Source organism: Neopsephotus bourkii, unplaced genomic scaffold, assembly GCF_033783945.1.
Source record: "Neopsephotus bourkii isolate Nb327-2 ecotype Australia unplaced genomic scaffold, CSIRO-AGI_Nbou_v1 NB_335, whole genome shotgun sequence".
Classification (NCBI taxonomy): Eukaryota; Metazoa; Chordata; class Aves; order Psittaciformes; family Psittacidae; genus Neopsephotus; species Neopsephotus bourkii.
Window position 1 is genome coordinate 1438891 of NW_026900841.1, and position 23621 is coordinate 1462511.

Genomic DNA, 23621 nt, shown 5'->3' on the forward strand with positions numbered 1-23621 from the left:
CTTCTTTCCTCCCCCCTCCCGCCCCTTCCCTTTTCGCCTTCTTCCCTTCGCCTTGCCTCGCCGGCCCTTGGGTGAGGCGCCGCGGGGCGGCTGGGGCGGCGCGCACCCGCGGGGTTGCGGGAGCGCGCGTCCACGAGCGTGTCCGTGTGTTGCCGTGTCCGTGTGTCCCCGTGTGTGAGTGAGTGTGTGTGGGGAGTGAGTGAGTGAGTGCAGGCGTGCGGGCGCCGGCGGATCGGTTTCTCGGGGTTTGACCAGCTGTCCCAGGCTAACCCTGCTCTCTGAAGATGGAGGAAGTAAAAACAGGATTACCCTTAGCTACAGCTCCACTGCCTTAGTTTCCATAGCCAACTGCCGTGCACAAACACACCTCCACTAGGCAGAGGGAGCCGACACTAATAAAAACACAAACAAAAGGGGGATGGAAGTGATTCACTGCCTGCGCGGCTGAGGTAAATCTGCGCCTGGCTTCTTTTTCTTTCTTTCTTTTTTGTCCCCCCCCCCACCCCCTTTTCCCTTCCTTCTCTCCCCCCTCCCTCACCCCGGTCTTTCTTTCCCAGGTGGGGAGGACAGCTCCGTCCGGTGTGCGAGGCGGCGGCGGGGACAGCGGGCTTGTGTGTGTGTGTGTGTGTGTGTGTGTGTGTGTGCCTGCTTCTATGTATGTATGTGTGTGTGTGTGTGTCTGCCCGTGTGGAGGGGTCCCCGAGTAAAGTGCGGGTGTGCAGCATCTCCCGCACGGCGGTGGGCTCCAATGACTTGTTGCTGTTAGATCATTAAAAATAATAATAATTATGATAATGGGGAAAGAGAAAGGCAAAAACGCCGTGGGAGAGGGGCGGCGGGAGCAGTGCGTGTACCGGGGGGCGACGGGGCTCGCCCGGTCCGTTACCGCCGGCCCCAACTGCCATTTCCCTCAGCGCCCGCCGCCACCTGCGGCCCCGGGGGGCTGCGGCCTGACGCGGCGGCGGGAGGGAGGGGAGACGCAGGGGTGTGTGTGTGTGGAAGGGGATGTGTGGAAGGGAAGGGCAGAAAATAAAATAAAACGAAAAATGAGGCAGGACTTCCATGACTTTGACAGGTTGTGGTATGGGCGGGCAGAGCAGGGATGAGGCGCGGAGCCCGGTTTCGCCCAGGGCCGGAGCAGCACTCCGGGGAAGTTGGCCTAGGCGTTCTGCGCGGGGTGTGAGTGCTCCTGCCGGCCCCCTCCCCTCACCCCATCCCGCCCCGCATCCCCTCCTCTCCCCCCGTTTTCGTGCCGATTCGTAAGGAACCGGTGGATCAAGTTTTTCTCTCTCTCTCTCCCCGCTGGTTAATCGCATTGCTGTAGCACCGGCTGACCTCCCTCCCTCTCCTTCTCTCTCTCTTTTTTCTTTCTTTTTTTTTTTTTCTTTTTTTTTTTTTTTGTCTCTGTGTGTGTGTGTGCTCTTCATCTTCCTTCAAAGTATGTGCCATTCCTGACCGAGTTTCCCCGCCGGCTCGTCCCCGGCGCTGCCCGGCTCCGCATGCCCCACCTGTAAGTGCCAGGGGCGGGTTTCTCTCCCCTCTCCTTCACCCCCCCCCCCTTTTTTTTTTCCTCCATCTTTTAAAAATAATATTTTTAAAACTTTCCCGTTTTGCGCTCTCTTCAGCCAGAGCAAAACTCTCTACTCTCTCCATTCGTTGTGGAGAGGGAGGCTTGGCAGCTGGAATTTGCCATCACCAGCCTAAAAATGGTGACCAAACTTTTTCTTTTCCCCCTTCTCCTCCCTTCCTTGAAGAAATAAAAAATAAAAATCAAACCATGTTTTAATTTCGGTTATGGATGTTTCTGTGTTTCTTTTTGTCTTTCTTGCTCTTCCTCCTCCCTTCCTCCCCTTTCTTTCCTTCCACTTCATTGGCTGGGATGATCTTTCCCTGTTGCTTCTGATGTTTCTTTCTTTTTCTCAGTGTGTGCCTGCCTACCTGGACTAGGGGGAAGATAAGGTAATTTTGAAGGGCTTGAGGAAACAGCTTACCTGTTTTGAAAACTTTTTGTTTGGAGATTTCTTTTTTAAGAGTCATGTGAAAATCAGTAATTGAAGAGAGTTTGCTAGCAGCTGGGCAGGTTGAAATTTAAGTGTTATGTGCTGAATGCCTTGGGAATTTGATCTGTTTTATACCAAAGAGGAGCACAGAGAAAAGTATTTATTTATTGGGGGAAAAGGGGGGGGGGAGGGGGAAGGAAAGCGGGTTAAGGGAGGGGGAGGGAAGTGGTTTTGGAGACAAGAAGTGAAGCTGCCTGTTTTCCAGTAAGTAATGGAGAAATTCCAGGAGCCAGGGCTAAATATACTTGGCGATCAATACAGAAATGGCTCATTGTGAATAATTTAGCTGCCTGGTGCAGTGAGAGTTTTGAAACTAAAGGCAAAAAAAGAGGCCATGGAGGGAGAGGAAATAAAATTCTCCTCTGGTCATGTCAGATTCTTAACTTTTCCACTTAAAAGAAAATAGTTATAATTATTGGTCTCTTTTTTTTTCTCCTTTTTTTTTTTTTTTTTCCCTCAATATATATCAAATGATAGCTAGGGGGTGTCATTCTATACAGTTACTTGGGTTTCTGGAAAGTAATAGCTTGTTCTGTGTCAGCAAAGTGCTTCCAGAAACTTTAAGATTGCTTCACACCGCAAAATGCACGATCTGGGAGTATTTAGTGTGATGTTTGGCCCCTTGCTGTGGCAGATAAATAGGGTTAGAGTGAACAGGTGCCTGTACAGGTGTGTGTGCATGTACAGTGGTGCGAGACAAAGAGTTGTAACAGACATGGGAGGGCTTTTTTTTTTTTTGTTTAGCTCAGGATGAAATCTCTTGGAGTGTATGTGAAAAGAGCAATTGTTAGTAGTATCCATCTCTTCAAAGCCTGTTCTGGCTGTGAGCGCTGATAATTGATAAAGCATTACCATCCCAGCTTAAACAAGACAAGTGGGAAGTCAGGGAAAAACCTCTTGGATCGGGTGAAGATACAAGTAGGGGAGAAAGGGTAGTATGGTCAGACCAAAGTGATCCCAGTGCAGCCTGCCTAGGAGGCAGCTGAGTTTCTCTACTCACATAATTTTCAGGGAGAGTTCAGTGATTTGCAAATGAGCACATGCAGTACACTTGTGTGTTTCTCTAGGCAATGGTTGCAACAGCAGTAAAATGGGCAACTACTTAGGGCTTTTAAGTAAGTTTAATCATTTAATGGTTGATACTGACAGGCGTCTTTGAGGGTGTACTTTTCTGCCTTGCAGCACTGCACTTTGACTATGGAAGCAGAGGCTGCTGATGGATATATAACATGTAAGTAGTCATTTCATTTGATTATTCTGAATTACTTTTCTTCTCCCACTATCCTTTCTATAATGCAGACACTTGAAACTTTAGCTTCCTTCTGTATGATTTTTATATTGAGATGGTACTGAATTAATAGCATTTAAACATAAGTTTTGTGTATGACTGAAAATTGCATGGGGATGGGTGCATGGGTGAGTACCTCTAGGTCTAAGTATTTGCTGAGGATGAATGAACTTTGCAAACGAGAGTTCATCTTCAGAAATTCAGATTGCAGCAAGAAACTTTTTATGCCTTTCACTGTGCATTTCTCCTGTTTTCTGTGTCAGGGTTTATTTAAGTGCTTTGCTTAACTGTCAGTTAACCCAGAGCTTTTGGGGGGAAGGTCTGTATGGTGAAGTACTGTTTCAGTCTTCTCCTGCTCAGCCTGGATTCTTGGTGTCTGGAAATGGAAAAGTAAGCCTTAATTTCTGTTGAGACAAAGCAGTTGGAGCAAGGCTTGTCACAGGTGTGTGTGTGAAAGACTGGTGACAGTAGGTTTAAGGGAACTCTTAGTTCATTAAACCTTAACTTGTGGCAGCTGAGAGCTCAGTGTTTACACAGGCTCTGAAAGACCCCACCAGTGGAAGAGGAAAGGGCTGAAGGGAGCAGGCAGGTTGTAGTTCTTAATCATGGAATGGAAACTTATGGGAAACTTGTTTTGTGAAAACAGGTGACAATGAGTTTTCACCCGAAAGGGAGCACTCCGGCATGGCCATTGACCTCACCTCCAGCACACCCAATGGGCAGCATATCTCTCCCTGTCACATGGCAAGCAGTAAGTCTTTTCTTAAGCCTGTCTCTCTAGCAGTGTTTTTGGGTTAGTCTGGTCCTCCGGGTCCTCAGCTTGCTTACCAGGTCTTCACCACTGCTGTAGGCGTTGCTAATAAAAGAAGAGAAGGACAGGGTAGATCTTTTTTTTTTTTTTTATTTCTTGTTCATGCTGGTGTCTCATCTAAACATGAACGGGATTACCAGTCTGAACTATCCCAAGGTGGCATTTGAGAGCTGGTCCTTACCTGTTCCAGGTAGGAAAATACTAGGCTTGACATGTACTGATTTTGTTTCATCAGATTTTGAAATCCAAAGGGAAATTGTTATTATTATTTACTGTGCTTCTCAGAATAGCTTGAAGTAGCTTTATTTAAAAGCAAACATGCTTTATTTACAAAAAGGCTTTACTCTGGCAAAAGTATTAAGTTAAAATATCTGGGTTTGATGGCAGGTTGTATTTTACTGTTCCATGTAGAACCTTCAGCATCCTATTCATTAGGATGACAACTCCAAAAGTGGTTGGGATAATTGGAAGTTTATGGCACTTAGTAGCTGAGTTTCTAACAAACTGAAAGGATTTTGTTTTAGAATGTCAGGGGAAAAATTGAGAAAATGTAGAGATTTGGCAGTCTACTGAGAGTGTTAAGTGCTGATAATATTTTTATAATTATTTTCGTTCTATGTTTTGGAAGTAGATACATTTCGTAAAACCAGCATCCTTCCTTTTCTCTGAGTGTGAGTGCCATGGCTTGTTTTACTGTTGGTTACAATGTTATATCAAGATACTTACCTTAAAGGACCCCTGTACTTATGTTAAAGAATAATGTAACATTCTTTGCTTTCAGTATACTTTCAGAGGGTTCCTCTCTATGTGATACGTATTTTCTTCCTCGTGTAGGTACTATAGATATGTATTTATCTTTTTAAACTGTGAAAGAAAAAGAGAGCTTTCAGGATTGCTTGCTTTCAAATACACAGTGTACTGCCTCAGAGTCATTCTTACTGAGAAAAAGATGTTACGTTTCTTTAAGAATTCTTTCCTCCTGCAAATTAAGGGTAAAATGCAGTTTTTATGAGTCTTTAAAACTGAGGGTTATTATGAAGATCTTCCAATTATATACATGTTGCTAGAGAATATGGTTGCTAGTACTCTGGACTGAACTTTATATGACAACTGATCATAATTCAGCATCTTTAGACAATTCCAATGCTGCTGCACTGGGATTCTGATATATTTTATTATGTTGTAAAAGTTTTACTACTCACTTTCTTCATTTTCTTTGTTTCATTTTTATTAATGGGAAGGCTTCATTGAAAGGGGAAAAAAATCTCCCTGTTCTAAATTTTCTTTATAATCTAGACTAAAAACCAGAGTCAAATTAGGGAATAAAAAAGATCTAGGATGAAGTAATGCAAAAATACTTTAACACATTCAGTATTTTCATGTTCATTGTGTTAACATTTTCAATGTTTTTTAAGCTTTGCTAGCTTTTGCAGCACACGTATCTGCAGCCTTGCTGAATATCTCATTTTTGTAGATGTGTTTTTTGGTCTCTCACAGGTGTCTCAGCTGCTCTCATCACTGCTACTCTTCTGTTAACCATGTACTGCTGTTAAAAAATTAGGGGCTCTGCCTGGGTTTCCTAAGGCAAGCAAAACTTAAATTTGTTGCAATTTGTATACTCTGTTTTGCAGAGAGGAGGTTTGTTCTGTCTTAAACATGGAAGGTATTGATTAGAGGCTGTTGGCTTTTGTGGCAGCTGTTACACTGATTCATTTAAGGTTTTTGGCCAAATCTTGGATCTGGCATAGGTAGACTAAATCACCAGGCTGTGCTTTAGAGCTTTCCACCTGTTTTATAAGGTACAGGAAATTCTTTTAAAGGTTCTATAACCCAGGGGCCTGCGACCTCTCTTTTTTTTTTTTTTTTTTTCAGTAGTATTTATTCTTTAAAGGAGAGGTGGAGATGGGAGAGTAAGGAGGATTAGCTGTTTGAGATATTTTGTATAATGTGGTAGCTCCTGATGGACTTTTTTTTTTTTTTCATCATCCCTCATTGCAAGTGGCAGAAGTGGCTGCGTTGTACTTCAATATGGTTTTGTTTCTAGTGGAATCACTGGAGGACAGATCCACTCTGCCATTATAGTGAAGCCCAGGGCCTAGCATTCTGGCTGAGTAGGGTCTGCTGATGGAGGAGGTGGTATGTAAGTAAGTACATGGATCAGACCGCAAATATTTCACTCCTGGTTTTGTTGCCACCAGAAGATGGATGGCCCTATTTAGCTGTGTGCTCGGGACATGCACCTGCAGGTAGAGATCTAAGTTTTGACCTTTGTTCTTGCATTTCTTTGAATAGTTTTGAACTGCAGCTCTTAATTTAGCATTAATTTGTATCTGGCTCAAACAGAGACAAAACCATAAGAAGCAGATTTCTTGGATCTGTACTGAAATGACTGAGCAGCACTCTCCCAACAACAGTAAAATTATGTGCTAGGTAAAGAGTTTTCTATGTTCATTAGCCCTTGGCAATCCAAGTTAGTAGGACTTCTGGCTTTGCTACTGATGTTTTCAGGTTCTGTTCCAAAAGGTTTAAGGTTAAATATTTTGGCTGGTGTTGGAGAGTTGTCTGCTGCATCCTTTAACCTATTATCATTTTCAAGTAGCTAGACTGTATGTATAGGTTATGGATGGGGCTGACACTCAATTTTCCCTGTGAATGAGATGATCCTGAAAGATAAATCACAGTAAATAGCCTGTCATAGCTAGCTAATGATCTTACATATACCTTGTGGTATGTATCTGCCTTTAGCAGAATACTGTATGTATGTCGGCAGATGCTCTATTCTAAAATAATAATTGTAGTTTTATGTAAGCAGAGATTTAAAATATGTGTAAATAGTTAAACAGAATAAGTTGATAGATCATCTCAGTGATCTATCTAGATCTATCTAGATCATCTTCTGATCTTCCGTAGGTAAACTGTTCCCAAGGCTGACACCCAGAGCTGGGCATCAAGGGCTCAATTAACTTTGTGTTGGTACTGGAGAGTTCCCTGCATGGCCCTAAGCTCTCCTATAGACCCCACAGGATTCAAGGGAGTCTGTGTTGTTGCCTTCAGTGAATGCTGAACTGGGCTGTAAGTGATCAGGAACCTCTGAATAGGAACAGGCATGCTAATTAAAGGCTGATGGGGAATCCTTATAAAAGAGGCTTTAAAAAGAAATAATTCCCAGTCACCTCCTCATAATACCACACTGGGTTCTTACTAGTTATTAGAGGTTGTTTTGTTTTTTTTTGTTTTTCCGAAGCTTAAAATGGGCTTAGAATGTCCCCTTTAGAAACTGCAGGGCACAGTTATTTGATTAGTGAGCTCGGTGACGGCTTTGTATAGGATGAAGGATCCTTCTCGAAGACCACTTGCCTGGTATCATGCAGAAAATAATAACATCAGCTATTAGCATCTGACAGTCAGTGACAGAGGAAATTTCCTCTTAAATTAGAGACTTTACAGTGGGTGTCTCAAATAACTTTATCTTTGCTTTCATAGACAAAAGGAGCCCTTAAATGAAACAGAACAATCATAAATATCAAACCCAACATCTGATGTTTGAAACTGATTAAAATTGTGGTGCATTCTAAAGATGTGTTTGTAGTCGCTTAAAGTGTTACTAAGTTATGAGAAATAATAGATTAAGAAAACAGCCACTGTCAGCTGACTCTGTTGCTGAAACGGAGGTGATTGCATTTTCTCTGTGGTGGGGAATGATTGCGCTGTCTGACAAGAGCGCCCCAAATCTTTCTTGATTACTTCCATTTCTGAACTCCAAATTGTCATACGACCCCTGTTTTGTCACAATTGTGTTGCCTCCAGAAAAAGTTTCATGTATCAAAGCTGTATCAGCACCGTATCTGTATGGATAAAGAAACGTAACCATTGAGCTTATCTTTTGGCATGAAACTGTTTAAAATTAGAGCTTGCTTCATGCTGCACCTACACGGCAAACAAGCCTTGCCATCACTAGTCTACTGCCCAGGCAAGTGAGGCTGGACCTTGCAGTGGGATTCTTTTGGCTCAGTATATGTTTTTTCAGTAGGATGAGGTGATGGGGGCTGAGCCTCTGCAGAAGGCTTTTCTTTAGGGAGGGTGGTTGGAGCTGGCTGGGCTGGGCTGCCGGAGTGGGGACTGAATTAGTGCTTTGAGGCAGTCACTCCCCTGACATGAGCATTGGGGCATGAAGAATTCTGGCAGCCAAACTGTTGAATCCCCCTGAAGTGGGGATTCAGGTTTTCAGTTCTTCCAAGTATCTCAGAAAGTGTGAAACACTGCATATGGTGCTAAAAACTTGGACTGGATAACCTTGAGATGTGGAGGAATCTCTTCAGCAGCCTTTAAGGAGTAGGGCAGGCAGCATTTATTGGTCTGGCTATCTTTCATGTTGCCCTGGTGCTGGGAGGTGGGCTTCTGACCATCCCTTAGGATGACCTTCAGTCCTCTGTGTCTGTCTTTCCAGCCTTCACAGTATAATGTTTAGAGAGCTCAGCTGTGCCTGATACAGATGTACCTATGGTTTTGCAGGTTGAAGGGCAGTGAAGATGCTCTATGCCAAAATGAGCTTACACATAAGGGATGAGCTCAATAAAGTGTGGCAGGGAACTGGAAGAAGTGAACTCCTTTGACACTTACAGAAGCATTGACTTTGCATCAGCCTTTTAACCTCAGACCCTGGGAATTGTTGGAGGAATAATACTCACCAGAGTTTCAGCCAATGGGTTTAGCTTTCTTGAAGTTTAAGGAGGAAAAATAAGAAATAAAAAGGTGATGATCAGGCTTTGAACAGAAATCTAGGGGGTTTTGACCACACCTAAAAACTGAAGTGCTGCAGAGTAGTGTTACACTGCTTGTTTCTTGAAAAAAAAAGAAAGAGAAAAGGGGTACCTAGAAATGAAATACTTTCTGGGATGCAACTTGGATTGTTGTAACTTCATTCACAACAGCTTAGTTTTTTCACACTGATATGGTTAAAATAATGAAATAGTTCCTCTGATACAAACTCTGTGGATAAACGAACACCAGGTAGCTGCTGAAACTAATATGTGTTTAAGTAACTGCTATCCATAGCTCACACTCCAATGGCAGCGGGTTCCCCTATCGATTTTTCATATTTCTGTTACAGTCTCTCTGGCATTCCCTGTGGAGTCAGACACTCGGCTGCAAAAACATTCCTCTCTCCCAGTGAGTGTTATAACGAGGGTGGAGCAAAATGATCAGTTAATCTCATTAAAAAGGTTTTTATCCATTCTGATGGAAGCCTCCTGAGAGGTCATCTGCCAGGGCTTTGTTGCAGCACACACCTTTTCTTAGGGAGCTTCTGTTATTCACTTGGACTGTCAGGTTTGGTTAACTTTCCTCGGTACACACCCTGTTACAACACTTGGTGCTCTTGCTAGCTTTGGAGTCAGCAAGTTTTCAAAGTTTGCCTCTGGAATTTCAGTTCCTTTTCAGTCATGCCAACAAAAAGAGCAGTCCTCATCTTCCTTGAAACATGGCACTTTGATAGCAGCTGCACAATGCGATACCTGTTAGAGAGCATTTTGTCTTTCCCATCCCTGAATCTGGGGGAACGTGCCTCATGTTGAAATCGATGGGTATTTTCTCATGGGAAATTGGATCAAGGGCTTGTTTTCTATTCCTGTGGGCTACAGGCTCTGTCTAGTCCCTCAGGTAGTTGACAGTTTGCAGGACTAGGTTTTACAAGTGGAAATGCAGCTACCTGCGTCATCTTTGTGAGTTACAGAGGGTGAGCTGTGCTCATGATCCTTTCAGTGCCAAGAGAGCACCTTGAAAGATTGATGCTATTCTAGCTGTGAGGAAAAGGCTTAGCTCTCTTCTGCCTTTTCCTCAATAATCCCAGTGAAGAAAACTCCTTAGGGGATCCACCTTGAAGCAGGTTGGTAGAAACTTTAAGAGAAGGCTGTGCCACTGCTCTCTGTAGTAACAAGACCTGTTGCTAGCCCAGGTGTGGAGCCTGTGCCATAGCACAGAGTGGTGAACACCAGAGTCCAAGTGTCTGGTTGCTGCATCCCAATGGAAGAAAGCAGAGCTGTGGTTATCACTGACAAGGGATGAGGCTTGAGAGGTATGGGCTGGGTGACCCAGAGGTCCAGCTTTTCTCCTGACTCTTGTCACTGTAAGGGAGTCCTTTTGTGTTTCTGTGCTGCCTTTTTGCCCCTCTTGCCTTTTTTGGCGAATCAGAGGCTACTGATCACTTAGGATGGTACATGTTAGGCCTTGTCAAAAGTGGAAATTTTATTACAATATATACTTTGCTTAGAGGTTGTTTTACATTTCATTTTTGCAGCCCCACAATGAGACACTTTCAGAAGTACCTGAATAGCAGTGTAGGTTATTTCGTGTCCTGTGCAGGAATACTTGCGGTAGTCCTAAAGCACCCTGTTCTGGTGTGATTACATTAGAGCAACCACAGCATTTTTACTCTTCCCATACATTACCAGGTCTGTGTATGGACAAACCCGTATACACTGCCCAGCAAAATGTGCCCTTGATCCAGAGCCAGGTTTACATTACTGGCTTGTGCTGGCACTGCTGTGTCAGCCTGTGGCTTTGGAGAGCTGTAATCCCTCACAGGCATAGCAGTGTTGGCAGAAGCTCCTGCTGTGAGTGTAGCCGTGGCTGGCAGGGTCACCTGCAACTGGTGTTACAGGTGTTACACTGGAGTGTACCGTAAAGCAGCAGGCCCTGTTCCTGGAAAAGCTGATTGATGCCCCTTATTTCTATGCTGATAAAAAGCTTCCATGAATTAGAACTTTTTTTTTTTTTTTTTCTTTTTTTTTTTTTTAACTGACTTACTCTTTCTCCACACATCCTTGCTTTCTGCTTTGGAGGTTTATTCCAGTAATGCTGTGTGACCGAGGCATAGCACCACAGAGGTGGTGTACGCTGTGTGCATCATACCTGCTCTTTTAGCTCATGGTTGCTGTATTCAGCCTCTCCAGAGAGGTTACAGGGCACTGTGTCTACCCTATGGGGAAGCCAAGATTGTTGGTGATTCCTGTGCTCTTGGAGGGAATGGTATGGAGGTTGTACACCTATATGTGGTTGTAGGTCAGTCTTAGGACTAAACTGCACTCTCATCCCTGGTGTGGAGGGTGTGAATCTACTAGCTGGTGGTGAATGAAAAAGACAGCCGTTAAGTGCATGGTGTCCCTAAACAGGTAGCCTGTTTAGCAAACTGGGGTTTATGTAAGGCAGGAGCCAAGGAATCCAGTTCACTCCAGATGTGCCTCCACTCTCCCCATGAAGGCTTTATGAAGAAGCTGCACCAACTGGGGCTTTTTTACCCTTTTTTTTTCTACTGGGTTATTGGTACCACTTGTGAGGCTGTTCTGGGCACAGGTATAGTCACTGTAGTAGGGAAAGTGAGAAAGGGAAGACTATTGGGAATATTTAAGTCTTTTACCTATTACTGGGCTGGAGGAGGCCTTTTGAGGACTCAGCTCTAGTGTTTGCCCTGAAGCTTCATGCAGTGGGGATAGAAGACCCAGCTACATCTTGATGCTGCTGATGTCAGTCCCTTTGTCCTGAGGGTTGGAAGATTGAAGCAGTTTCCAAAGAAGGTAGGACATACTGAAGCACAGAAAATCCATTCATCTTGTCTGTCTGTTCTGTCTATCACCTTTTTTCTTGTGAAGTTTCCTCTTCTGTGGGGAAGTAAGGTAGTTGTGTTTCATCTCCAGCTAACAGAAGATCTGGGCAGGGCTTACAATAGAGGTGCTCCATTTGCAGTTAAACCACATACATGACAGAGCTTGACTTTTCGATGAGGGATATTTTCTTGTTTACCCCCTTTGTTCCTCCACTTGAACAAAACAAGTGTTATATTAAACATATCGATGCTGTGACCTTCAACAATAGACTGGAGTTTTTTCAGCTCCTTATGAGTCATGTTTCCCTTGCATTCCTCTCAGCCTCAAAAAAATCCGTAATTCCATCAGAAGAAAGTGATGTTGTCCTGTTTTTTTTCAAGGGACATGTGTTCCCTCAGTCCATGAAAGTTATGTTGCTGAGTGGCACAGAAAGCTGGCTGGAGAAGCCTGTGATACACCCAAGTCCATGTTATTTTTTCTCATAATTACTCTTCGGGAATTTGTGTGTGTGTAGTCATATGAGATTCCATACCTACTCTTTCCTAGTCCTCAGCTCAGCCTTTGGACATTTTATGTTTCCCTTTGCAAACAAATTTGCTTTTCAGGTAATGATCTAGCCATAAAACACAAGCTGAGAGAATTTTTGGGAACTGTATCTGTGCATCCTTTAAACTTCAGCAGCAAAAATTAAATACCCCTATCTGTCCAAAGAGCAACAAACAGGGTGATGTGAATTCCCTTCTTTTGAAAATGAAAGAAGTTTTCTTCTTTTTGTATGCAAACTGCACGCAGAAGAGGCATGAGGTCTGTTCATTTGGGGAAGAGCAGCTATTCTGTTTAGGTCATGGATGGTTTAAAAGTTTCTAGGGAAGAGCTGCAGTAGATTGAAGATCTTGTTCTGGTTAGTATTACAGGGCTGTGATACTGAGTGAAGGCTCAGGCAAAGAAGAAAATTGTGTTTGAATTTGATGGGGTTTTATCATGTTTACTGAGAAATTGATACCTAGCAGTGTGTGTTTTGCTTTGCCCAGATAATGGCTCCTGAAGGGGAACAAATCTTATTAATTAGCGTTTTTGCATACTGCTTTTAATTCCTTTCCTACGTACGGCCTTTGTGTTGCACATGCAGTGTCATGGTGAGGGGCCTCTCTTCCTGCATTTGTGGAGAGTGCAATACCTGTGCAGAGTTTGTCCCTGTAGAGAAATATTTTAGAATACGCTTTTGGGCCTTAAGTTTGCTCAGTGCCTGAGTCCTCATCACCTTTCAGAAGCAGGCATGTCCTAGACATAAATGTGTGTAATAGTTTTACAGTTCAATCTCCTTAAATTAGGTAAACTTTGCCAGTTCATTGGACCTTGTTACCAGCACAGGTGGTTCCTGTTTGAGGTTAATACATCTCCATGCAGCTGCCTGGAACAATCTGGAGTATCAGCTTTACTTGAAAGCCCCTGTTTGAAATTTTTCCTCTAGCTTAAATACACAGGCCTCTCTCTCCATCACTGTTAGGTATTATCCTTTGAATAATCTATTCTTCTGGAGTGTAATGGAATAATATCTCCTCGTTATATCATGCATTTCAACAATAAATCTTTAAGAGCTTCACAAAGGATGCCATCTGAAGAGCTACAAATGGGTGAATAAAATTATAGCTGAAGAGGTGGAGAAAAATTAGAGAAATTGATGTTAGTATGAGTTCAACTCCTATAGGTGGGAGGCAGTCGGCTTCATCATTTGCGTATGTGACTTCAGAATGTCAGATTATAGGTAGGTCACGGGTTCAAAAGAATGATGTGCTGGTTGTGTATTTAAGGGTCAAGTAGTATATGACGTTAGCAGACTGTGAGAGCTCTGTGAGTTTATTCTTGCATTCTTTTAAATTTATAGTCTATCAAAATTTCTTCATTTCCCTCAAATCCCATACATTTGAATGTGAGTACAAATGCTTTTAACAGTCAGCTGCCCCCAAATCAGCTAGTATCAGTAGAGAAGGCATGAAAATGTGTCCAGCCCTAGTTTGTGACAAGCCTGTGCATGTGAGATGTGTGTAAATACAAACGGAAGGCACTTCAGGAGAGTTTCGGTCACATACTGTGGAGACATACAGGCTTGAAAAATACTGGAATCATGCAAGTCTTATGAAATTAGGAAGCCAGAATGAGGAGAGGTATGTGACTTATGCCTCTGCTAAAGGAAAAGCTATTAAGCGCCACCCTTTTCAAATGTCAAATTCATGGGAAAAAGTTGTTGGAAGCCAGTCTCTGCTAAGGCTGCTGCTCGCAGGACCTACATTTTGTTAGATGTTTGTGCAAAATCACCTCACTGCTCGGACTGTGAGACCAGACATGACTCAGGCTATCAGCACGTAACATGGTTTCAGGTTGCCGTCTTACTGCTTTTGTGCTAAAATGCTGTAAAGAAGCATTTGCTTTTTTCTCACACTTTTCAAGTGCTTGGTTTATTTAATGTCATTAGAGCTATTGTTATTTAAATTTAGCTTCTGACTTGTAATCATTAAATATTTATAGAAAAATTGATAGCAGTGAGATTTTTTGCTCTAATAAATATATATCACATGTATTCAAAACCAAAGCAAACTGTACTGCATTCCAGGAAATAATCTCTCACGATGCTATGTAACATACTTGCTCATCTTCATGTCAAGATGCTTTATCTGTGTCCTGACTGCAGCCAATCCTGCAGTGGAACCCTGGTTGGTTTTCTTAATGGCCTATAACAACAGAGTAGGGTGTCTTAGGAAATGAGTAAAAATAGGTTTTCATTGTAGAAATGTGGATAATAATTGCAGTATAATTATTCAAGGTTTCTTAGTGACTGTATATGGGGAGATCCTTAAGTTTTATGTGGCATCTGATTTACAGCACCCCAGCAGTAGACTGCTGTGCTAGAAGAGAATGGTGCCAGGGTATTGGTTCTGATTTGCTTATGCCGATCACTATCATATGTTCTCTTTTCTCAAACATGTGGATGTTGTTTGGTGCCTCAGCTTGTCATGTTTTCCCCATCTTTGCTGTGGCATCTGAATGCCCTTATGAAACTAGTATGTGAGTCCCTTTAAGGAATTTCTAGTATGTCTCCTGTTGTGAGGTCTGTACTTGGGTCTGGGTGGAGCAAAACTAGCCCTGTTTGGGATCAGGAAAGTATTTTTAAGAGAAGGTAGCAATGTGGCTACTGACGATGGTGCTTTAAAACCATTTAAAACCAGTGTCTAGTTAAAAAAAGTGTAACTGTGACCTTAAACTGGTTTAAGGCTAGAGTTCATTGGAGGGGTATGGACAAAGGAATGGGATCTATAGGATGCCTGCCCTGCGAACAAGACAGTTGTTTCTCCAGCCTGGATCTCTGCATTGTATTTTTGTGCAACTGTAAATGGAATAGATCTTGGTAGACCATGAAAGAGATGACCTGAATTAATTGTTCTGGCCAGGTGTTTTGAAGAGGGGGACGCTTCCATTTGAGTTGGTGATGAGATATCAATTTATAATTATGACTGTAGATTGTTATAATAATTCTAATTATATATATAAACAGTTTAATCTACTATAATGTGATATGATAACATTTGCTGAGCTTTGGCTGCTTTCAGATAGTGAAAATGTGCTGGTGGTTGTTGGCTAGGATTCAGAAACATTTGTCAAAATTTTGTGCACTATGTGAACAACAAAATTTTGTGTGGATTAAGCAATTATTAATTCTCTCCTATTATCCATCAGATAAAACTACAACTAACTCATTAACCAAAATTAATGGTAAATAAAGCTGATCTGTTATTGAGGAGGCTAATTAGGATGGTAATTGTGTAATGATGATGCATTTAATTTCAAAATGCAGATTTAAAAGAATCTCTTTTTGGCAGTGATAGGGCAAGGTGTGAAATGAAGTGGGATACTTATCACTGGCATTGGCCTCTTAATTAATGCCACCAGGATTGCCTGTGGCTTTAGGCTTATTCATGCCCTCTGTAGAGCCCTCAGAAATGTCCTAATTCTGCTCACATTGAAGCCAGTAGTAAAACAGCTTTTTTTCTTACTTCAATGGGAAGAAGGTGTTACGTGGAAGCACTGGTGTAAAACATTGCATGCTCCTGGGTTTACTACTGCAGCAGCGCATCCGAATGTCTGAGCTCTGGGAATACTGGCTGTGCTTTGGGATTTGCTGCTGACTTGCCATGGAGATAGATCTGGAGTTTCAGGCCAACAGAACTGAATTGTGACTCAATGTTTTAAAAATGGTTGAGTAATTTTCAATCCAAGTTCCATTACAATATCTTATGCCGGAAGGATTATTTACTGTAGATGAGCTTGCAGCATTTTTTTCACTGATATATGTAATCTGGAATTTTAATAAGAAAGGAAGAGTTTAAATAGGATGGTGTTTTACCCAAATTTTTTTGTCCTAACAATAAGCATCACTAGTAAAATCAGCAGTTGTACCTGCTAGACTCTATGCACAATTTCTTTAATCTGTTGTCAAAAATATATTAAATGCTATTATGAGGTATAGGGTTTTTTAGCAGCGTGTGTTTTGCTTAAATCATTAACAAAGAAATGGGCACTGGATGCAGAATATATGAATCACCTTGTCTCATCCTTTCTAATCACTCTACTGATTTCTTTCCTTCTGACTTGGTTTAAAGGGAATTATAGAACTAAAAGCATTGAATTAATCTTGAATGTTCCCACTAATCAGTCTTGAAGGGAGTATTGAGCATAAATACACTTTTGCCTATTTTATTTTTAAGTTTTCCTGTAAGTTATTTTTCTTGTGCTTCCTGGTTCATGGGGAAAGAAACCCTATGAGCATGTTTTAGTTACATCACTAATATTAGAACTGAGTAATCGGGTGGCTTTGGCAGCAGCCTCATTTATAAATTGGTGGTGAGCAGATGGCTCACCGAGTTGGCATGCCAACTCCAAACTTTCACAATCATGAGTCAAGTTTGAAATCGCAAGATTGCCTTACATGCCATGAGATGATTTTTTGGGGTGTTTGTTTAATAAATGTAATTCTCGTCGTCCGTTCTCATTTCTGAGCTGTGTTTTGCACTGAAGCATGGCTTCTCAGCAATCTCTAGGGCTGGGAATTCCTGGGCTTTTTTCTTAATTTAATGAAGGTGCAGCCTCTTGAAGCCACTTACCCAAAAATCTTGCTGCTAAGAAAAAGCAGTAAATATCAGGCTAAGTGACATAAAAGTGAGACTTTGTAATCCTGGCTAACATCGGATATTTCAAATGGTTGAGATCATTCACGATTACCCTTTCAGCAGCTCCTGCTTTGTTCGTGCAATAATTTACTAGAAATAATTTGCAGGTATCTGTAATCCTGGGTATGCAAATCTGTGCCAATTTGTTTGTTTCCCAAGTGTGGGGCTTCAGTTGTTAAGCTGCATAGAGTACAAATGTTATATTTTGAAATGCAAGAGTGAATATTTTCTGTAAGCAAAATGTAGCAATAAGAAAACAGAGCTGAGCTGAAGTGCTCAGATATTCTCACTGTAAACACAGCGAAGTTCCAAAAGGGTCAGATCTTGATCCACTTGAGAATTTGGACAAATACTACTGGAAGGATTTTTTCTTTCTGTTGTTGTTTTTTGTTTGTTTGTTTTTTTGGGTTTCTTTTTTGTTCTTTTTAAGCTATTCCTTCAACTAAAATGAACATGGTGTATATGGGTTATAATGCATTGTGGGACCTGTTACAGAATGATAATTAGGCCTTAATTCCTAAATGATTCCACACAAAATGTGCTATTGTAAAGGCTGAACAACAGCATTTCATCCATAATCATGTAATTGGTGTGTGTAGCTAATTAGTGTGTGTTCAATTTAGGCCCAGATTTTTTGGAAATGTCTCCTGTTCTGGTCCTGATTTAGCAAAGCTCTTAAACAGATGATTAACTTCCACTGGCTTTAATAGGACTTAAGCACATTCTTAATCGGGGCCATTGTGTCAAATTGTGTCTCTTGGTGACAATCAGAACAACCTGCCAGAGACATAGGAAAAATATCTGTAGTTCCTCCTTAAATTTAGATTAATCATGTCTTTAATCTGTGAGGCATTTTATTTCAGAACCTGAAACACTGTATAGATCTCCTTTTTTTCTGAATTTTCTTTCTTTTTTTTTTTCTAAAAGGCAAACGATTATTGTCACAATCTAATTGTATATATAAAGTTTAAAGATTTTAACTAGCTTGGCAGGAGGCTGTTTACATCAAATCTGCTCAATACACCTTTGAGATGGAAAAGAATATTCATCGGAGTGTGCCTTGCTTGAATATAAATGTCAACGCTGATAGATATCTGTGATAGAAAATTTGTGTGGGAGTAATAATTTAGTAATAAAATAGGTCAAATTAATTCTTATGCTGAAGGGGATACCTTACAATAACCATTTTGTAATTTTATGTTTGACAGTTTGCTCTGCATTATGTGGATAGGTGGAGCCGAGATAATGTAATCCATTTCCAGCTGTAAACAAGATTGCTTTAAGAGCTGCTGTAGTAAGATGCATGTTGGCTGACTTTAAGCTGAAAGGTAATTGCCTCTGAATATTAATGTGCATGTGGGGATTTTGTTTTTAATTCTGGGATTTCGTCTTTGCCCTATAGCAGCTCTGGAGAGGCCCTTGTTTTCCCAAAACCCACTTTGCTGCTAATTGAAGCTGATGGCAAGTGTTGTGCTTTGGACCCTTTGCTTTTATTTTATGTGGCCTGTGAGAGAATGCTGTTTTCTTTGGCTATTTTCCTTTTTTGTTAACCACCTTTGAGTAGGTGAGTTGTTTTGGAGATGGTCTTGCTGTCCTGCAGCAGCTATGGCTAGTTCCTGGGCTCAGGGAGGATTGATAGGTTATAAGAAAGGGGAGAAGTTGGCTGCACTAATTGAATTGTAGCCTCTTAAGAGAAATGAAAGTTAAGGTGCTGATCCTGTGCTGCGTTAGCTGGAAAGCTTCCTCAGGAGTAATTTAGGATTTACCTAAAGCCCACTGCATTTTGTGGGAGATTCTCCATATAGTTCCAAATACTTTTGGAGTAGACCCATATCATGGGGGCAGATTTTAGATAGCGAGAAACTTAATCTGGGGGAATATCTGCTGGCTGCATTTGTATATGAAATTATTCTAGGCATCAAAGAGAACAACTAGGCCGCAATCAATTTGTACCTAGTCTTACCATTTAAATCCTAGCACTTAGCTGCTATGAGCTATTCTATTACCTGCTGCCTACAGCAAGGCTCAGCACTTGTTACAATGGGATTGGTATTGAGCAAAGTGTAACTGCAACTTTGCTCTGGAGGAAACTGCAGTCAGAGTTCTGCAGGAGCTTGAAAATCTGTTGTATGCCAGGTTATAACCTGCATGTGTTTTAAGGGCAGTGGATATGTGGGCTGTCACTGTTTAAAGATGTTATAACTGGCAAGTTAAATATAAGGCAGAAGCTCATCCCTGTGAGGGTGCTGAGGCACTGGCACAGGCTGCACAGAGAAGCTATGGCTGCCCCATCCCTGGCAGTGCTCATGGCCAGGTTGGACAGCGCTTGGAGCAACCTGGTCTAGTGGAAGGTGTCCCTGCCCATGGCATGAGGTTGGAACTGGATGAACTTTAAGGTCCCTTCCAACCCAAACCATTCTATGATTCTGTAAGTGCCCTACATGCCCTTCTAGCAGAGGTAATTATTCTTAAGGCAGACATTCAAACCAGAGTCCAATATGCCTTGTTCTCTGCCAGCATTATTTCTAAAGAGGAAAAAACAAACAAAATGGAGTATTTTTAGCTTAGATGGATTAACTAATCCAGTTTGCTGCATGGTTTCATGAAGCAAGAGGGTGGTATCTGAGCAGCAGTGGGAGCTCCTGGTGCTGATGTTTCTGCAAATGAAAAGGTATGCTGAACCAAAACGATGGGGGCAGCAGCTCAGAGGCACTGGCTTTGCACCCAGCCCCTTCTCTAGGTCACCTTTAGCTCATGCCTCATGGTTGGACTATAACCTCATATAATGTTTCTAGTTAAACAGTGGGCAGAAGATAGGTGGTGTTATGAGAGGGAGCTGCTCAACAGAGCCAGCTGTGAGTCTTCCACATCCTTGCATATTGCACAAATTTTGGGGTATTGAGGTTTTTGGTTTAGAACGATTTTTAAATTTCCCCAATGCCCTGTCTCTAGTGATTTGGTCTGATACTTCTTGAAGTCAAGGGGAGGCCTTGTGGTAATTCAGTCAGTTTTGCAATGTGATGCTGCTGCTTGTAGCAAAGCTGTTCTGTGGATGCCTTTGCTAAAAAATTACTTAGCTACAGAAACATTTGACTGTAGGCTGGTAAACAGAAAAAGTGAGGGTGTGTGGGTTTGTGAATGTATGTTGCCCATTAAGGAGTCTCACTTTATGCTGTGGCTGCTTCATTACTATGATAAAAATAACATAAAAGGATTCTAATAACTAATTAACTTGTTCACTAATGGATCAAGCATTGTCTTAAGGGCAGCAGTTTAAAGGAGTCTGTTTAATGAAAGTTGACTGGAGGTATGTCCTGTGGCTATTACAAACTTTGTTTTATAATAGCATGTATTTTTCAGTAGCTCCTTGCCATGCTGTAATGTGGTTGGAGTGGGAGAAAGAAAACTGGCCATTTCCCGGCAGATAGTGATAAGTTTCTACTCGGTCAGAATGCTCTATACAGTGTGATAGGTTTATAATTATTATCCTAAGATTGATGTCTTTTTGGGGGGAGTGTAAATTTGTGCAGCAGCAATCCATTAAGAAATCAATAATCATTCCATCCTGAAATGCAGTTTCTCTACATTATAAATACACACCAAATACTTTAAAGTCGTCTTGTCTCCCCTTCTCCACCCCACTCCTCCCACTAAACTCCCAGTTCAGTGTCCTTTGCTGTGTTGGAGAAACAATGATGGGGTAGGACTCTTCAGTTGGATAAAACCAAGGGTAGTAGCATTAACCAGTAAAATATTTTAGTGTGAACTTTGCTTCCCCTGCAGTACCCTTTTGATCATGGAGAATTTCCCCCTCTCATCTGCCTTGGTTTCATCCCTGGTAGATGGGGGTGATGAAGATTCATGCCTTGCTCCTCTCTAGAGGACTATGGAGAGGAAGTGCTGTGTAAGTGTGAAGTCATGGTATGTCTATGTTTCCTTTTCCTCACTCCTCCTCCTCATTCAGTCTTGCTTCTCCATGTAACAGTACAGAGTTTTGACTATCAGAGGCTAGCATGTCCTGCAGGACTTCCCTTTTTGCTCTGAATTCTCCCCAGCTGGGCAAACACATTCTCGAAATGTTGCTGTAAGTTATCCCCTGATCTAGAGAGCTGGAAACCTACTTTATCTCTGTGTGAAGGTTTTGTAGATGATTAGTAGGCTCTGAAGAAGACTAAGAGTAGCATTTGTGTTTCTCAGTGGAAGGCTAAAAAAGCAAGATGCTGGGCTGACCTGGTTTTGATCTTGCTAGGAAAATTATGGATGGGGCAGGGAAATGATGTTAATGTAGTAACAGCCACAAAACATGGAGTACTTGTAATATTATGTTTCCATGTCTTTTATTTTCATTCTTCCTCTACTTCCTGTTTGTTAGAGCTGGTTGAAAAATCAGTTTTAATGAAAAATACCTCCATTTTCCACTTGAGTTTAAATTACTATAATTTTTAGCCAGCTCTGCTGTTCATTAAAAATGGAGCATTCTTTAATGATAGGGTTGTATCTTACATCCCTGATACTTATCCAGGCCTAATTTCACTCTGTTTTTTCATCTGCCTCAATAAAAGGCATGCTCAGCTTGGAATGGGTGCAGTAACTCAGTACCTGCCTTTTACTTTTCTGAGAACATTGTCATCTAGTACATGGATGCTCACCAGCCTTTTCAGCTTTGAGAAGGAGAGAAAGCCCTGAGTGTTCATCACATTTTTCCTTTTGAGATTTGAGTATCTCGGGTTACGTTCAGAGGTCTAAGCGAGTGTAAAGTGTGAGGTTTGCATGTCACTTGGCACATGTAGACCTTTGCTTATCAGAACAGGCTATGGAAATATCCATAGCAGTAGAATTATTCACATATTTCAGTCTTCACAGGTTTGCGTCTTGGACAGGGGGTTTTCAAGAGCTGGTAATGAGTGAAACTGGACACTTAAAAGCCAAGAACACTGCTTCTCATCTGTGTAGTTGCTCTAATGCAAATTTAAGGCTACAGTGGTTGTAAGTTCCTCACTGTAATCCTCTTTGGGGCGAGCTTTCACACATGGCTTGATTGTGGGGCAGCTTGACTTCCACTGGTTTGCACTTGAAAGTGTGAAGTGATGGTAAGAGGAAAAGGCCCAAAAGGCAGCAAAAAAAGTTGGTCTTGTCAATTGCATTTAGTAGGTTTCCATTCAGCATTGACTTTTTGTCATGTCAATTGCTTTTTTCTTTTCTAAGGCCACAAACTCCATACTGGGTTGCCTTCCCATCAATAAAGAATACTTCCTTGCTTACCTAAAACTGTCCCTCTTGCTCAGATGATGGGAACATAAGAGTTTAGCAAAGCCTGGTACTTTGTGGGGTTTGACTCTTCTTAATTCAATACCTTGTCACTTGTGTCACTTCTCTATTGGCCCACGTACTGATCAATGGCTTTTATACATCAACACAATTCTTAATCTGCAAATAATTCCCCCTACCCCAGTCAACTTACGATGCAGAAGCAGCAGCTGATTGACAGCTGATTTTTATGTAATGATTTGCTGAAGTGTTCATGCAAATGACACGTGGCTGTTCAGTGAAATAGGAAGTCTTTATCACATCTTTTTGGGTTTTACCCATTACCTTCTTTTTCCAGTGGTTTGCAGAATGATGAGTGCTAAAAGCCCAATATCAGCTCACAGGATGCTGCGTTTAACAGATAGGGTTTCACTAGCTCTTGGTTGTATTTGTCTTAACTTTCTTTACTTCACGAGTCTCTATTTAGAATTACCTGTGAGTGGTTATTTTCCAGTGTGCTTTTTTAAGACAAACTTTCCTTTTTTTTGTGTGTGGGGTTTTTTTTGTTTTTTTTTTTGTTTTGTTTGGTTTGGTTTTTATTGTTGCTGCTGGTTTGTTTGTTTGTGTTTTGGTTTGTTTGCGTTTTGGTTCGTTGTTTTTTTTTTAATTACCAAAAGCTCATCACCATGTTGATAACTTACAAATGTGTATGTGCTCACCGATAGCTTGGATGGCATGATAGAGAAATTGCTGTAAGTGGCTCTTTGGAAAGAAAATTCTTCAAAGAGAAATATTTAACAAACTGAAGGAGATGCCATCTCAATATTTTAGAGTTAATTGGCTGTGTACAAAGCATTTTAAAACAACTTCACTGAAAATTCTTCATGCTAGGCTTGGAGTGCGTTTCTAGCAATGCTAGACACTGAGGCTACTTCAAAAGCTGGTTCCATCTAAAAAGTGCTTATTTTCCAAATTTTATTTTGTTTTCTAATTTCCAGACTCAAAACAGTTATGCATTGTAGGTATGGATCTCCCTGAGGGATTTAAGACTGTTTAAATAACAGCTTTACATATCTTCTTTTTTGTGTGTGTGTGTGCCCCTCTAGGAGTATCCTATGCTGTAGCGACTGCAAACTGCTTCCCCGTGAAAACAGTTGCAAGCTTCTCTCAGTCTATGGGCAGTAACAGTGCTGCAAATTGTAGTCAGGTCTCTGTGTTACCTCATTTTTTCTATTTCTGTTGCTGTGAGCATTATCAGAGTCTCCCAAGTGCAACACATTGACCACAAGCTATGTGAAAGGGCCAACGGTCCTAAACTACTGGTTCAACTTCATGCTTGTAGATGTGGTTTAAATCCTACTGGAATTAAAAGGGAAAAAAGGACCCCTAAGC

General features: G+C 41.6%; 1 protein-coding gene across 10 annotated transcripts in view; it reads left to right on the plus strand.

Annotated features, from left to right (window-relative positions):
• The first annotated feature begins 18 nt into the window (after positions 1-18).
• IKZF2 (IKAROS family zinc finger 2) overlaps positions 19-23621 on the plus strand; it is a 113358-nt gene continuing 89755 nt past the window's right edge. The window contains exons 1-5 of one of the 10 annotated variants that reach the window (XM_061348056.1): positions 19-449; positions 1440-1510; positions 1924-1959; positions 3243-3291; positions 3995-4099. In XM_061348056.1, the coding sequence (XP_061204040.1) occupies positions 3258-3291; positions 3995-4099 (139 nt within the window). In that variant the 5' untranslated portion in view covers positions 19-449; positions 1440-1510; positions 1924-1959; positions 3243-3257. The other 9 variants (XM_061348055.1, XM_061348057.1, XM_061348058.1 and 6 more) reach the window with 9 other exon arrangements.